This window comes from Mustelus asterias, chromosome 10 (genome assembly GCF_964213995.1).
Source record: "Mustelus asterias chromosome 10, sMusAst1.hap1.1, whole genome shotgun sequence".
NCBI classification, from domain to species: domain Eukaryota; kingdom Metazoa; phylum Chordata; class Chondrichthyes; order Carcharhiniformes; family Triakidae; genus Mustelus; species Mustelus asterias.
In genome coordinates, this window is record NC_135810.1 from 85,755,551 (window position 1) to 85,771,422 (window position 15,872).

Below are 15,872 nucleotides of genomic sequence, written 5' to 3' on the forward strand. Positions count from 1 at the left end.
CTATTGCAGAAATCAGGCTGCAAGTGAGTATGTTCAAGATAATGCAGGGTCCACTTGAAGTACATTGAATTTTGGGGAAAACCCCCGAGTACGATGCCAGAGCTATAGGACAGAAGAAATGTGTGGTGATTAGACATTTCATATGCCTTTTTATAAGACATTTGAGTCAAGAAGTCACAAAGAGCTGAAAGATTTCAGATTTGAAACCTAATCTATACTTGATTGCATTGACCGCAGTCTTGGAATGGCAGAGAATTAAACAAATTATTTGGTTTCTGGAATTTAGGCCACATTTTATTTCTAATTGAGTGCATCCAGATAAATATTAGGTTTCACTTTTGACTTAGGCATTCTGAAGGGGCTTTAAGAGGTCAGAAAGTAAGCCACTCGTGACAGATTATTCAGCTTCTGCCTTGCTCTTGTAGTCACAGTGTTGACATGACTGATCCAGTTCAGCTCTGGTCAATGGTGACTCTCAAGATGCTGCTGGTTGAGAATTTAGCAAAGATGAAGAGAAAATGCTGGATTTTCTTTTACTTGAAATGGTGGTCACCCAACACTTACAAGATGTAAAAGTTACCTGCCACCTGAAGCCTGGGTGTTTTCCAGGTCCTGGCATGGAATGCTTTGTTATTTTAGCAATTAAAAATGGAGTTCAACATGAAAATAGTACTTCTCTTGATTTTCTGACTGAAAATCATTGAAGAAGCACCCAAACATGAATGGGTCAAGACATTATCCTGAAGAAGTTCTACAACAATGGCGTACTATAACCTATACCTTCAACAGCCTAGACCATCTTTATTTGTGAACCATTGTTTCTCCTTGGCCCAAGTGACCTTGGTTTTGCTAAGTACTATGGATAAATGCTGTCTTGATGTAGGGGTATTATAATTGGTCTCAGCACTCTGGGTTGCAGCAGAGTGGGGGGGGGGGGGGGGGAGGAAGAGGACAGGAAGAAATCAACCAATTGCCATTACTGATGACAATCCATGTGTAGTAAAAGGATGAGATTTAGTTTGGTTGTGCTGTTCCTGTACTCAGTGTATAGATCTCTACAATAAGAATTGCATGAGGGCAATTGATACCATGAGACTGTACCACTTCCTTCAGGGGATGAGGAGAAGCACATGGAAAGATTTAAAAGGATTGGCGGCGGCAGGGTGCAGCAGGAAAAGAGCTGGGATTTAAAAGGAATAGTGTCAGAAAACAGCCACCTGATACCTGGCAATGGGAAGAAAAAGCTCCAAACGTGGTATAATTTTCAGTGTAGAGTGAGGATTGGAAAAAGTCAAGGAATCAGAGCTATGTTTCTCATGTATCCAAGTATTAAGAACTTAGTATCCTTTAGGTACACAAATATACCAAACATGTAAGGAAAGGCCAAGATTTAGGAAAGAACAGTAGAAAAATTACAAGTAACATCACAGCCCAAGGAGTGATGACAGACTACAAGTAAATATTTAAATTTAATCTAATTACAATTTAAATTAGATGAAGCAATTAGTTTAATGAAAAAAAGTTGATTAATTACTCCGCTTTAATTAATTAATTAAATGAACAAAGAATGAATAGGCGATGTGACAGTTGCAGCATCTAGTAGTAGATAACACCATAATCTTGGACAACCACATCTGCAGTAAGTGTCAGCGTCTCAAGAAACTTTAGCTCAGAGTTGTTCAGGTGGAATCTGAGCTGTAGCAATTAAGGGGCATCAGGAAGGGAGGAGTTACCTGAACACTGATCCAAAAGGCAGTCACACTCTTAAGCTAAACATATATAGATGGTCAGGAATAGAAGGACACAACTGCAGGTCAGGCAAGTAAAGAGACCCCAGTTGCAGTGTGGGAGCAGCCTTGGCCTTTGTCCTTATCCAACAGAGAGGTTCTTGTTCTTTGTGTGGAAGAAGGCAAAGTCTGTATGGTAGATGGGTAAACTGACCACAGCACCATGTGGTTGCAGGGAGTGAAAAGTAATGCAGTAATTGCAGAGGACAATGCAGTTGGGGGAGAGGTACTGTTCTCTGCAGCTACAACTGGGAATTTGAAGATTGCGTTGCCTGCCTGGTACCAGGGTTATATAACCTTTAATGCCATTTAGTTATTTCAAAATATACTGAAAACATACAAACCCTGTGGCACTAACCTTTTCGTAATAAAACTTCAGGAGCGATATAGTTTGGAGTTCCAACCAACGAGTGGGCTAGGCATCTTTGGTGCTGTCGGGCAGCCCTCTGTTCAAGGGTTTTTAACCTGTCGCCGCATTTACAGTCAGACAAGTCTCCCCAGAGATCACTTGGCTCCATGCTGTCCTGTCTGGCATGGCTCCCTTTTTGTAAATTGGGAAATAAAACAAATTAAACAAAAACTCCTGTCACACTACAACTAACTTTTACAGCAAAATATTTTGCTTATAGTTCTGATTCTTTTTTATTAACCTGAGTCCAGATGTTTAACTCCTGCAATCAAACTATGTTAATTGAAGTCTCTTGACGGAATGCAGATGTGAATAACTGTGCTAAATTGGATTAATCAAAATAATTATTTACACTGATATTTTTGAGGTGGGAAAATTAACAGTTTCAAAATGGCAGAGGTGTTCAAGTCTATTACAGTGGGCGAAACGTTACCCAAAAATGGCAGGGTGTTATTTCCGACAAGAAAACCGGCATGTTTCTCTCCCAAGAAACTGGTCGGTTTTCTCTCCTGATCTTATAACACGCTGCACCACGTAGATCATTGGCCCCTTCCCCCGCCCTCCCGATCATCGGCTCCTTCTCCCCCCCAACAATAATTTTCATCCACTCCTCCCCAGTGCACCCACCTCCATCAGCCCACCCTCCAAATGGCCATCGCCAGCATCCCCTGTTCCTCCATCTGCGCTTGGCCAGCGCTGCATCTAAATGAATGATCCACCCCCCCCCACCACTATGAAACTCCCACTGAGGCCTGCCCCTTGGCACTGCCAGGTTGGCATGGTGCCAACCTGGCAGTGCCAAGGGGTAGTGCTAGGAGGCATTGCCAGGCCACTGCCTGACCATGTCCATCTCCTGTGAGGGCTATAGTTACCTTTGCGACCCCAGGGAGAACCCCATGACAGATTTACCTCTAGGTGAACCTGTTGTAAATGGTGCCAGTCTGCATCACGCCAGAGTTCGCCAAATATCTGGTGAGGGGGTAGGTCCTGGAGAGAGTGCTTGCTAATGTCGTGCTAATATATTAAAATGAGCTTTCTGTGGTCCTGTGGCGTGTTCCACGCCACTCTACCAGCGAGATGCCGGCAAGATCAGAACTCGGAAACTCACCAGCGTGAATCATGTTTTCTGGATTTTGAGCACATACCTCCATTTCCACAGATGGAGAGTGCGGGCTCAAAATCAACCTCATCACGCCATATTCTATCTTCTGTTTAAAATGTCTGGCACATGATATAAACCTTTAGATAATGAAATACAAAATTAACAGCCTCAAAACAAGATATATATTAAAGTGTTGCATTAGAGTGGAATTGTATGAAAGATATGGAATTTTAAAAAAACCAAATCCAATATTGTAACCATGTTATATAGCACAGAGTTATTGCATACATTCATATCAGAAACACATGGTTAACAATACAATTTCCACTTCCCAGAAAATTGGTTGTAGAGGATATAGGCCCATGAATTTCCTAAGATGCTCATCTTAGTAAGGTCAGGAGCTATGTCCCATTCCGCAATGCAGCAAGAGCCTGAGCATGGTCAAACAATCACTGTTTGGAAAGAGTGCTGAAGGAGATGCCTTATTTAAATTTAAAAAGAATATTGGGCACTCATTGTTCCACAGGAGCAGGCTGAGGGTAAGGGAGCTTGTGAGTGCACTAATTTATTTAATTGTTTTTTCAGTTAAATTAGTGAAAAAAATCGGAGGGTTTTTTTTCTAAACAGGAAATAGGCCCAGCAGCAGCCTGAGAAGGTTTTGGAGGGTTTAAAAGTAGGCCGCACCTTTGAGCGGGCAGCGTCGTTAGCGGGCAGCGGAGTGAGCAGGGGACAGAGTGAGAGCTAAAAGGGCTTTGGCTCACAGGGCTTCGGCGAGGAAGGTTGTTTGTTTGTTTTTCTTCGGTTACACCCCCTTTTTGTTTTATCCCCAAAACTAAAAAGGACATGGCTGGTATGAGTGGGAGGCCAGTATACTGCATTCGGTGTGGGATGTGGGAGTTCCTGGAGACAACTTGCCTCCCGGAAGTCCATATCTGTGCCAGATGTGTGGAACTGCATCTCCTGAAGGATCGTGTAAGGGAGCTGGAGCTGAGGCTCGATGAACTCAGTTTAGTTAGGGAAAATGAGCGAGTAATAGATAAAAGTTATAGTCAGGTAGTGACACCAGGGTCTCGGAAGGAAGACACGTGGGTCACAGTTAGGAGGGGTAATAGTCAGAAGGGTGATGTGCCAGAAAGTACCCCAGTGGCAGTCTCCCATAAAAGAAAGGGATGGGCAACAGATGGGAGAAGGGAAGGGAGTGAGCAGTCTGTGGAGGGATCCCCTGTGGTTGTCCCCCTCCAAAATAGGTATCTTGTTTTGGATTCTGTGGAGGGGGATGACCCTCCAGGAGTAAGCCACGAGGACCAGATCGCCTCCACGGAGACAGGCTCAGGGGTCCGGAAGGGAAAGAAGGGGTTTAGGAGAGCGATAGTTGTGGGGGACGCAATGGTTAGAGGCACGGACAGGCGCTTCTGTGGGACTGAACGAGAATCCAGGATGGTAGTCTGCCTCCCTGGTGCCGGGGTACTGGATGTCTCCGAGAGGGTAGGAAGCATATTTAAAAAGGAAGGTAGTCAAACGGATGTGATTGTACACATTGGGGGAAATGATGTAGGTAGGAAGAGCAGGGGGGTCATACGAGAGAAATTCAGGGAGTTGGGTGCTAGGCTAAAAAGTAAGACCTCCAGGGTAGCAATCTCTGGACTGCTCCCGGTGCCGAGTGCAAGTGAGGCTCGGAACAGGGAGATTCTACAGCTGAACGCGTGGCTAAAGGACTGGTGCAAGAGGGAGGGTTTTAAATTCATAGATAACTGGGAAATCTTCAAGTCAGGATGGCAACTGTACAGAAAGGATGGGTTACACCTTAACTGGAAGGGAGCAAATATCCTGGCTGGGAGTTTTGCTAGAGTGTTTCGGCAGGATTTAAACTAGTGTGGCAGGGGGGTGGGGAACAAAACAGGAGGTCAGTAAATACTGAGGCTGGGGTCGAGCTGGGGGCCAGGGCAAGGCTAGCTAAGAAGAGGAGCACTCTGGAGGAGGAGGACCTGACTGGGCCTGGAGGTCTGGAGTGCATCTGCTTCAATGCGAGGAGTGTAACGGGTAAAACAGACGAACTTAGGGCCTTAATGCTTGTGCGGAATTTGGATGTGGTTGCGGTGACGGAAACTTGGTTAAAAGAAGGACAGGACTGGCAACTGAATATTCCGGGGTATAAGTGTTTTAGGCGAGACAGAGGAGGAGCTAAAAAAGGTGGGGGAGTAGCGATATTAGTTAAGGAGCATATTACCGCGGTGCAGAGGGTAGACAACTTAGAGGGGTCATGTACTGAGTCGCTGTGGGTGGAACTCAGAAACAGGAAGGGTGCAGTCACTATGCTGGGGGTGTACTACAGACCACCCAACAGCCCATGGGAAGTGGAGGAAAGGATATGTCAGAAGATTCTGGATAGGTGCAGAAAACATAGGGTTGTTGTAGTGGGGGACTTTAATTTCCCTGGCACAGACTGGAAAGTGCTTAGAGCTGGGGGACCGGACGGGGAGGAATTTGTAAAATGCGTACTGGAAGGTTCTTTGGAACAGTATGTAGATAGCCCGACTAGAGAGGGGGCTATACTGGACCTAGTTCTGGGAAATGAGCCCGGTCAGGTCGTCAAAGTTTCGGTAGGGGAACATGTGGCAAATAGTGACCACAACTCTGTTAACTTCAGGATAGTAATGGACAAGGATGAGTGCTGTCCTACGGGCAGGGTGCTAAATTGGGGGAAGGCTGACTATAGCCGGATTAGGCAAGAATTGGTGGATGTTGATTGGGAGAGGATGTTCGAGGGTAAGTCCGCGTCTGGCATGTGGGAGTCTTTTAAGGAACTATTGATAAGGCTGCAGGATAGGCATGTGCCTGTAAAAAGGAAAGATAGGAAAGGTAGGATTCGAGAGCCGTGGATAACCAGGGAAATTGAGGATCTGATTAAAATGAAAAGGGAGGCGTACGTTAAGTCCAGGCAACTGAAAACAGATGGAGCTCTGGAGGAATACAGAGAGAGTAGGAAAGAACTCAAACGGGGAGTTAGAAGGGCAAAAAGAGGTCACGAGATGTTCTTGGCAGGCAGGATTAAGGAGAATCCTAAGGCATTCTATTCATACGTTAGGAACAAAAGAGTTGTCAGGGAGAAAATCGGACCTCTCAGGGACAAAGGAGGGGAATTTATGCTTAGATCCCAAGGGAATAGGGGAGATCCTAAATGAATACTTTGCATCGGTATTCACGAAGGAGAGGGGCGTGTTAACCGGGAGTGTCTCGGAGGGAGGTGTTGACCCGTTAGAGAAAATCTCCATTACAAGAGAGGAAGTGTTCGGTTTTTTAGGGAACATTAAAACTGACAAAGCCCCAGGGCCTGATGGCATCTATCCTCGACTGCTCAGGGAGACGAGAGGTGAAATTGCTGGGCCTCTGACGGAAATCTTTGTCGCTTCTTTGGACACGGGTGAGGTCCCTGAGGATTGGAGGATAGCGAATGTGGTCCCGTTGTTTAAGAAGGGTAGCAGGGATAACCCAGGAAATTATAGGCCGGTGAGCTTGACGTCCGTGGTAGGGAAGTTGTTGGAGAGGATTCTTAGAGACAGGATGTATGTGCATTTAGAACGGAACAATCTCATTAGTGACAGACAGCATGGCTTTGTAAGAGGGAGGTCGTGCCTTACAAATTTGGTGGAGTTTTTTGAGGAAATGACAAAAACGGTTGATGAAGGAAGGGCCGTGGATGTCGTCTATATGGATTTCAGTAAGGCATTTGACAAAGTCCCACATGGCAGGTTGGTTAAGAAGGTTAAGGCTCATGGGATACAAGGAGAAGTGGCTAGATGGGTGGAGAACTGGCTTGGCCATAGGAGACAGAGGGTAGTGGTCGAAGGGTCTTTTTCCGGCTGGAGGTCTGTGACCAGTGGTGTTCCGCAGGGCTCTGTACTGGGACCTCTGCTATTTGTGATATATATAAATGATTTGGAAGAAGGTGTAACTGGTGTAATCAGAAAGTTTGCGGATGACACGAAGATGGCTGGAATTGCGGATAGCGAAGAGCATTGTCGGGCAATACAGCAGGATATAGATAGGCTGGAAAATTGGGCAGAGAGGTGGCAGATGGAATTTAATCCGGATAAATGCGAAGTGATGCATTTTGGAAGAAATAATGTCGGGAGGAGTTATACAATAAATGGCAGAGTCATCAGGAGTATAGAAACACAGAGGGACCTAGGTGTGCAAGTCCACAAATCCTTGAAGGTGGCAACACAGGTGGAGAAGGTGGTGAAGAAGGCATATGGTATGCTTGCCTTTATAGGACGGGGTATAGAGTATAAAAGCTGGAGTCTGATGATGCAGCTGTATAGAACGCTGGTTAGGCCACATTTGGAGTACTGCGTCCAGTTCTGGTCGCCGCACTACCAGAAGGACGTGGAGGCATTGGAGAGAGTGCAGAGAAGGTTTACCAGGATGTTGCCTGGTATGGAGGGTCTTAGCTATGAGGAGAGATTGGGTAGACTGGGGTTGTTCTCCTTGGAAAGACGGAGAATGAGGGGAGATCTAATAGAGGTATACAAGATTATGAAGGGTATAGATAGGGTGAACAGTGGGAAGCTTTTTCCCAGGTCGGAGGTGACGATCACGAGGGGTCACGGGCTCAAGCTGAGAGGGGCGAAGTATAACTCAGACATCAGAGGGACGTTTTTTACACAGAGGGTGGTGGGGGCCTGGAATGCGCTGCCAAGTAGGGTGGTGGAGGCAGGCACGCTGACATCGTTTAAGACTTACCTGGATAGTCACATGAGCAGCCTGGGAATGGAGGGATACAAACGATTGGTCTAGTTGGACCAAGGAGCGGCACAGGCTTGGAGGGCCGAAGGGCCTGTTTCCTGTGCTGTACTGTTCTTTGTTCATCTATCCCAGTACTCTTGCCTCTGTCACCCTTACTCCTGATCCCTTCCCCAACATTGGGGAATAGCAGTGCACTATGAGCAGTCAGCAGACCTTCAGTGGTTGCTAACACCCAGAAATGCAGTTTGGTATTCTCACTGCTTCATCAGAGACATGGCTCGGGTGGCAATAAACTATGAAACCAAGCTGACTTTGAGGTTCCTCAGCAAAGGCAGCCCTTATGTATACAGATGCCAACAGAATGTTCAGGTCATATTACTGACCCAATCGTTACGTTCTGTTTCCAATATTTGACTAATTGCTGCAAGCTTGCCTGCTCAGGGATGGATTGATATGTAGAATCATGGAATGTGTTGTGAAAATCTAATTAATAATTCATATGTTTTAGAATATAAATTTTAGTTTTAGGAATTACAACGTTTTAACTGTGGATAAATTGAGTCATCTGGTTGAGGAACTGGTGAGCACAACTCTGATATAAATGCAACTAAAAAGAACTGGGTTTATTACACTCAAAATATAGCTTGTGTTTATTCAATAAGTTCGGAGTTGACAATAGGAACTTGAACAATGTATGATCTATCATTAGGTTTATGGTACAACCAGAGGGCATTCACTTACTTCAATAAAAGATTTAAATTATGTATATAGTTCCCAGATGAGGAGAGATTAAAGTCAGCTGGTCAACAAGGGAGTGCCTTGATAGGGACAGAAATTCTGGAGAAACGGTCATAAACTCCATTCGCAATATAAAACATTCATATGCATTGAAGAATCAAGGAATATGTTCAAGCTTTCCACCTTTCTGAATTACCAGGGAGCTTGGGGAGCCTGTAGTTCTCCCATTGTTTTCTCCATGACAATGCCTGAGCCAATCATTGATTTACCAACCAATCAGCACCCTTCTCTGGTGATCATTTGAGATTTGGCATTCTTGCTTTTGTCTTTTTAAGTGCAAGACAAAAAGCTTCAGCAACATGTCTCTCCTTTCAGTAATAATCAAAGAGTTGTGTGAAGGTAAAATAATTCGTTTACATTTCTGTTTGATGGCATCTCAAAGTACACCATCTTGTCATAGAAATGGATTCTGAGGATACACAGTTCTATAGTTTAATTTATCTGGCTGTTTGCTCAGAAAGCAAGTAGTTGCACTTTTTGCTGCATTTCACAAGATTGAGAAAGCTGACAGGAGATGATTGTTAGTTAGGCCTCCACTTTAAGCAAAGAAAATACTAAATTTATCGTTCAGCACGTGGAATATTGTTGGGTCTCAAACTCAGTTTGGATTTCGAAAGAGAAAAGGCGCTGGAAGATTTGTTTAACTTGTAGCTAAATGAAGAAATCTACAATGGTCCTCAAAGAGCTCTGAAGCTGAAGCAGTCAGCAGAGTTGGCTTGGAAGCTGTGAAAAGACAGTTGGGTATCTGCCTGCAACCAGTCAAGGAGCTGAGCCATCAACAATCCTGAGCTATTAAACAGAAGTTGACGGGTCACTTAGCCAAAAAGCTAACAGAAGGTCTTTGTTAAACATTACCTCAGAGAATAGTTGGAACACTGAGGAGAATTAAAGTGAATTCTAGTGAGCTGTGGCATACCTAAAGAATGAACCTTCAAGATTCTTATAATATGTAACAGGACCTTTGAGGGGAAGTAAAGTAGAACTGAGTTCATAGTACAACTAAACTATAGTATTAAGTTAATAGTGCTTGCTTTGATTAGATCTTTTGATGTACAATGGAGTTTGTTTTAGCATAATTATCTTGTGGTGCGGTTTTGTCAGTTAATCACAAGGTGTTCAGAATCTCTTTAAATATTAATGGTTACTAACAGGATCATAAAAAATGTTACAGCAAATCTGGATTGGTGTTTTCTTTCACATGTGTCATGTAGTCTAACACCACTCTTCGCTTCTCTTTCTCGAAGGTTCTATCTAATTATCTTGTAAAATAATTTATGGACTGTGTTGCAGAACGTTTTTTTGCAACAACGAAAATTCCGCATTCTAACCAGGGATGGGAGTGGAAGAAAGAGAGAGAGAGAGAGTGGGAAGTGAGATAGAGAATGAGTGCAAGTGGAAAAAGAGAGAGGAAGTAAAAGTCCAGGGCTAAGAAAGGGCAAGAGAAGAAATTGGAGCAAAAAAGAGAGAATAAGAAACAAAGAAGGAAACAAAGCATTTTTGTAACTTCTTGTTAATTATTTCTGTGTCATCTTAAATTTATACCCTTTTGTATAGTCTCACTGGCCTGATTGAAACTTACCCAACATCAATACACACCTCCAGCAAGAGTTGTTCACAGCAATTAGTGGCAGAAACATTTGCAAGAAAGTTTGTCTGTCACTAATAAAAGGCCCTGAGGCCACCTGTAGTGCTCCTACTGTTACTTGCTGCGGTATCTTCCATTCTGGATTATTGGTTGGGTGGCAGGAACAGGAATTAGATTCACTTCCCCATGGTGGATCTTGTACTTTTCAGCTTATTACATATGCATGCACGAGGAGCTCGGTGAATCTTGCAGTGCAGCTGGGCAGGAAGTTGCTGTCCCTACCCTTACTTCAGGGGTTTAAATCCTAACGCCATACTTTAAGGGCACCGAGGCAACCATTCACTCACTGTGAGCCAGGAGTTCCGGATTCAAAATCCATCATAATGTCTCAGAGCAGACAATATATGGGACCTATGATTCAGTGATGCCTCCCTGCAGATTCTCCTCCAGGTTGTCCAGGAAAGGCAGGAGGCCCTGCTTCCCAGATATGGCAACAGAAGGCCCCTCATCTGACCATGGCAGCCTGGATGGTGGTGGCAACAGAGGTTAGTGCCCATTGAGTCCACAAAAGAACTGAAGGTAAGTGCACAAGTGCGCAGGAGTTTGGGCTGCAGGAGACAGCAGGCGATGGGACATGTGCATTGAATGTACCACTTCATGCTCTCAATGTTCTATCAGTTGCAGGACATTGTGTTTGTCAATCACTTATTGGTGAAGACTCAGTCATGGCACTCAATTCTTCCATCTGTCTGCAGGCCAAAATATGAACAACTGGAGTAAGCAATCCCCGCCATGGGTTTCCTGGCAGCAGAAGGTGCATATAACGGGAAACTCCATTGACAATCCACCACCAGCCAATGGCAGGCTGTCTCCGTTGCCTCCGAAGGCTGGAGGTGTCCATCCACATTCTGTCTGCTATCATGGCTGCTGCCCCGACAGGAGATATCAATGGATGCAAAGAAACCTCAAGGTGCGTTAACAGATTATGTGAGTGGCAAGCAACACTGTAATTGCAGTTTGAAGGTTAAAAGAGTGAAGCCCTCCATTGTGTTCTGACCAAAAGAAAACCAGAGGTTTCCCTAGATGTTAAACTGATAACGTGTGCACATCCAATCATTCCTGACTGTCCTTCTCAAGTCATTTTGAGCTAACATGCCGGTGAAGGCTGCAATTTTGGAGGCAATGGCAAGTTAGCCTTGACTGCAAGAGGGACTAAGTTTAGGATTAATGAGGGTTGTGTGCAGTTGACTGCAGCCTTTATGAAACCTCACATGGAATATTATTTGGCTTGCTTGTCTCCTTATCAAGAATAGGAATAGACCTCACATAAAGGAATTGCAACCAAAGTGCAACAGACATCATTAAAGGACCAGGATATTATCCCATTGGGCAGAATTTTATGTTTCCCCTATGCAGGTTCATCAAGCAGTGGTTGCCTTTGCTGCTGAGTGGCTGGTCAAAAGGACCTTCTTCCCTGAGCCTGGAGGGTGGCCATCGGGATATATTTGGGAGTTTCTCCACATGGCCCGGGCCCCTTCCCCGACTGGGATGGCACCCTTTAGTGGTTTTTAATTGGCTACTTATGGGTTCCAATTGACCTCTGATTAGGAAGGCTGTCCTTGATGTTCCCAGCTCCAACTTCATTGGGGAAAACAAAAGCTCCTTCACCCCACGTCTCCCTACCCAATTACAACCTCCCCTCAGTGCACTAGTAAAATAATGAGAGCCTATTGTTGCATAGAACTAGTTGACGTCAATTTTCAAACCCACTATGATATCCTCAGGGTTTTTTTACATATGTGGGGGCAATTTCAAAGACAAGAGCAATCTTTCCCATGGTTTATATCATCACTCGCCTTCATCTTCTCGCAAGCCCATTGGAGTCTGTTTGGAATTAACATCCAAGGTATTTAGGGGAGAGCAGAAACAAATAATAACATTCTTGGTGAACACAGGGATCCATCTTGGCAACTCTCTCCCACAACCAATATATAAAGAAAAACTATATTTAACTTCAACAAGCTAATCTCATATCAATGACTACTGTGGCCGCTCTGTACTTTGCTGCTTGAATGGAATTGTTCTCAACACAAAATGCTTTTGATTGAAGGAAAAGCTAGCATTATTAGAACATAAGAACATAAGAAATAGGAGCAGGAGTAGGCCATCTAGCCCCTCGAGCCTGCCCCGCCATTCAATAAGATCATGGCTGATCTGACGTGGATCAGTACCACTTACCCGCCTGATCCCCATAACCCTTAATTCCCTTACCGATCAGGAATCCATCCATCCGCGCTTTAAACATATTCAGCGAGGTAGCCTCCACCACCTCAGTGGGCAGAGAATTCCAGAGATTCACCACCCTCTGGGAGAAGAAGTTCCTCCTCAACTCTGTCTTAAACCGACCCCCCTTTATTTTGAGGCTGTGTCCTCTAGTTTTAACTTCCTTACTAAGTGGAAAGAATCTCTCCACCTCCACCCTATCCAGCCCCTGCATTATCTTATAAGTCTCCATAAGATCCCCCCTCATCCTTCTAAACTCCAACGAGTACAAACCCAATCTCCTCAGCCTCTCCTCATAATCCAAACCCCTCATCTCCGGTATCAACCTGGTGAACCTTCTCTGCACTCCCTCCAATGCCAATATATCCCTCCTCATATAAGGGGACCAATACTGCACACAGTATTCCAGCTGCGGCCTCACCAATGCCCTGTACAGGTGCATCAAGACATCCCTGCTTTTATATTCTATCCCCCTCGCGATATAGGCCAACATCCCATTTGCCTTCTTGATCACCTGTTGTAACCTGCAGACTGGGCTTTTGCGTCTCATGCACAAGGACCCCCAGGTCCCTTTGCACGGTAGCATGTTTTAATTTGTTTCCATTGAGATAGTAATCCCATTTGTTATTATTTCCTCCAAAGTGTATAACCTCGCATTTATCAACGTTATACTCCATTTGCCATATCCTCGCCCACTCACTCAGCCTGTCCAAATCTCTCTGCAGATCTTCTCCGTCCTCCACACGATTCACTTTTCCACTTATCTTTGTGTCGTCTGCAAACTTCGTTACCCTACACTCCGTCCCCTCCTCCAGATCATCTATATAAATGGTAAACAGTTGCGGCCCGAGTACCGATCCCTACCGATTATTAGTGTTCCTTGTCCTCAATAAACCCTGATGTAATAGATTCTCTTAAAATTTCAGAGCAGTTTTGACAATGGATGTGGTGAAATTATTGTGTACTCTATGATTGCATGATCTCCTTCTATCCGAGATCATCCAGATCATGGACTACTCATAATCTTTGTCAACATCGTTCCAGGAAGCTAAATCATGCAGGTCAAGCTGGAGTGCTTTTTTTCCATTCCCACATACAGTTGGGATTGGAGATATTTCTTCGACAAGATGACAAGCTTATACATGTACAGTGAGTAAACTGATCCCCTGCATCTCAAAGTGGTACAAAAGCAAAATAGTGCAGGTGTTGGAACTCTGAAATAGAAACAGAAAATGCTGGAAATACCCAGCAGAGTTGGCAGCATCAATGCTGAGAAAAACAGAGTTAACTAGCTGAATTTTCTGGTCCTGGAAATTCCCACCCAAAATCAATCTGCCTTTTCTGGTCCATCAAATTTTTCCAGCCACTACGATTCCCACAGTAGACAGAACTGGAAAATCCTGCCCAATGTTTCAGGTCTGTGACTTTTCATCAGAATTGGAAAAAGCTAACTGGGAAAAACCAGTTCCCATCTAACACCACCCTCTTCCACTCAGCTTAACAACTTCTCCTTCAACTCCACTCACTTCCTCCAAATACAGAGTGTTGTTATGGGTACACATTTACACTCCTGCTATCCTGCCTTTATGTGAGATATGTGGAACTCACTTTATCCAGTTCTACTCAGAGCTGTTTCCTCATTCCTTTTTCCAGTGCGTTGTGGCTGTATCAGTGATGTTTCCTGCTCTTGCCCTGAACTGGAAAATTTCATTGACTTTGCTACCAATTTCCACCAAAATCTCCAACTCTTCCTTTCCCTTCTTTAGCTTCTCTATTTTCATTTATGGCGATAGGCTATCAACAAATATTCACTTTAAGCCCACTGACTCCCACAACTAAATTTACCATACTTCCTCCCATCCCACTTCCTACAAAAACTTTTTCCATTCTCCCAGTTTCTCCATCTCTGCTGCATCTGTTTGGATGATGCAACCTTTTATTTCAGCATTTCCAATTTTTCTTCCTTAGTCCTCATCATGATTGACAGGGCCCTCGAGTGCGCCCACATTTCCTGCATTTCTTTTCTCACTCCTTTCCCTCCCTGCTAGAACCACAATAAGGTTCCCCTTGTCCTCAACTTCCACCCCACCAACCTCCGTATTCAGAATCATAAAATGTTACAGCGCAGAAGGAGGGCATTTGGCTCAGTATGTTTGTGCTGACTCTGAGGAGCAACTCACCTCGTTTCATTACCCTGCCTTTTCCCCGTAGCCCTGCACATTCTTCATTTTCAGATAATAATCCAATTCCATTTTGAATGACTTGATTGAACCTACCTCTACCATACTCTCAGGCAGTGCATTCCAGATCCTAAACATTGGCTGCATGAAAAAAATGTTCTCCATGTTGCCATTGCTTCTTTTACCAACTACCTTAAATCTGTGCCCTCTGGTTCTCAATCCTTCCATCAATGGGAATAATTTGTCCCTATCTATTCTGTCCAGGCCCCTCATAATTTTGAATGCTTCCATCAAATCGCCCCTTAAACTTCTATTCTCCAAGGAAAAAATCCAACTTCTCCAATCTATGTAACTGAAGTTCCTCATCCTTAGAAGCATTCTTGTGCATCTTTCCTGAACTCTCACAAATGCCTTCATATCATTCCTAAAATACAATGCCCAGAAATAGACCCACTACCTTTGAGGCCAAACCATTCATTCATACAAGAACATTACAAACATAAATTATTTGCTTTTGTACTCTATCCCCCTATTAATAATACCTAGGATACAGTATGCTTTATTTTCTGCCGGCCACCTTTAATGATTTATGCACATATACACCCAGGTCCCTCTGTTTCTGCACCCCCTTTTAGAATTGTACCCTTTCTTTTATGTTCTCTGTCTGCATTATTTCCATCAAATAATCACTTCACACTTTTCTGCATTAAATTTTGTCTGCCATTTGTCTGCTCATTCCACCAACCTATGCTCTTTTGAAATTCTACACAATCTTCCTCATTGTTCACAATACATCCAAGTATTGTATCAGCTACAATTTTTGAAATTGTGCCCCGTTGAACAGGGTCTAGGTCATTTATATAAGTCAGGAACAGCATGAGTCCTGACACTGTCCCCTGGGGACCTCCAATATAAACCTTCCTCCAGTCCAAAAATATCCATTAATCACTCCTCTCTGCTTCCTGTCACTCAGCCAATTTTG

The 15,872-nt window shown here is 44.1% G+C and overlaps 1 protein-coding gene across 5 annotated transcripts in view; it reads right to left on the reverse strand.

The window, feature by feature from the left end:
- Positions 1-15,872, reverse strand: part of lats2 (large tumor suppressor kinase 2) — an 88,364-nt gene that overhangs the window by 20,925 nt on the left and 51,567 nt on the right. For all 5 annotated transcript variants that reach the window (XM_078222109.1, XM_078222107.1, XM_078222110.1 and 2 more), the window contains exon 6: positions 2,146-2,328. In XM_078222109.1, coding sequence (XP_078078235.1) covers positions 2,146-2,328 — 183 coding nt within the window. The remainder of the gene's footprint in view (positions 1-2,145; positions 2,329-15,872) is intronic.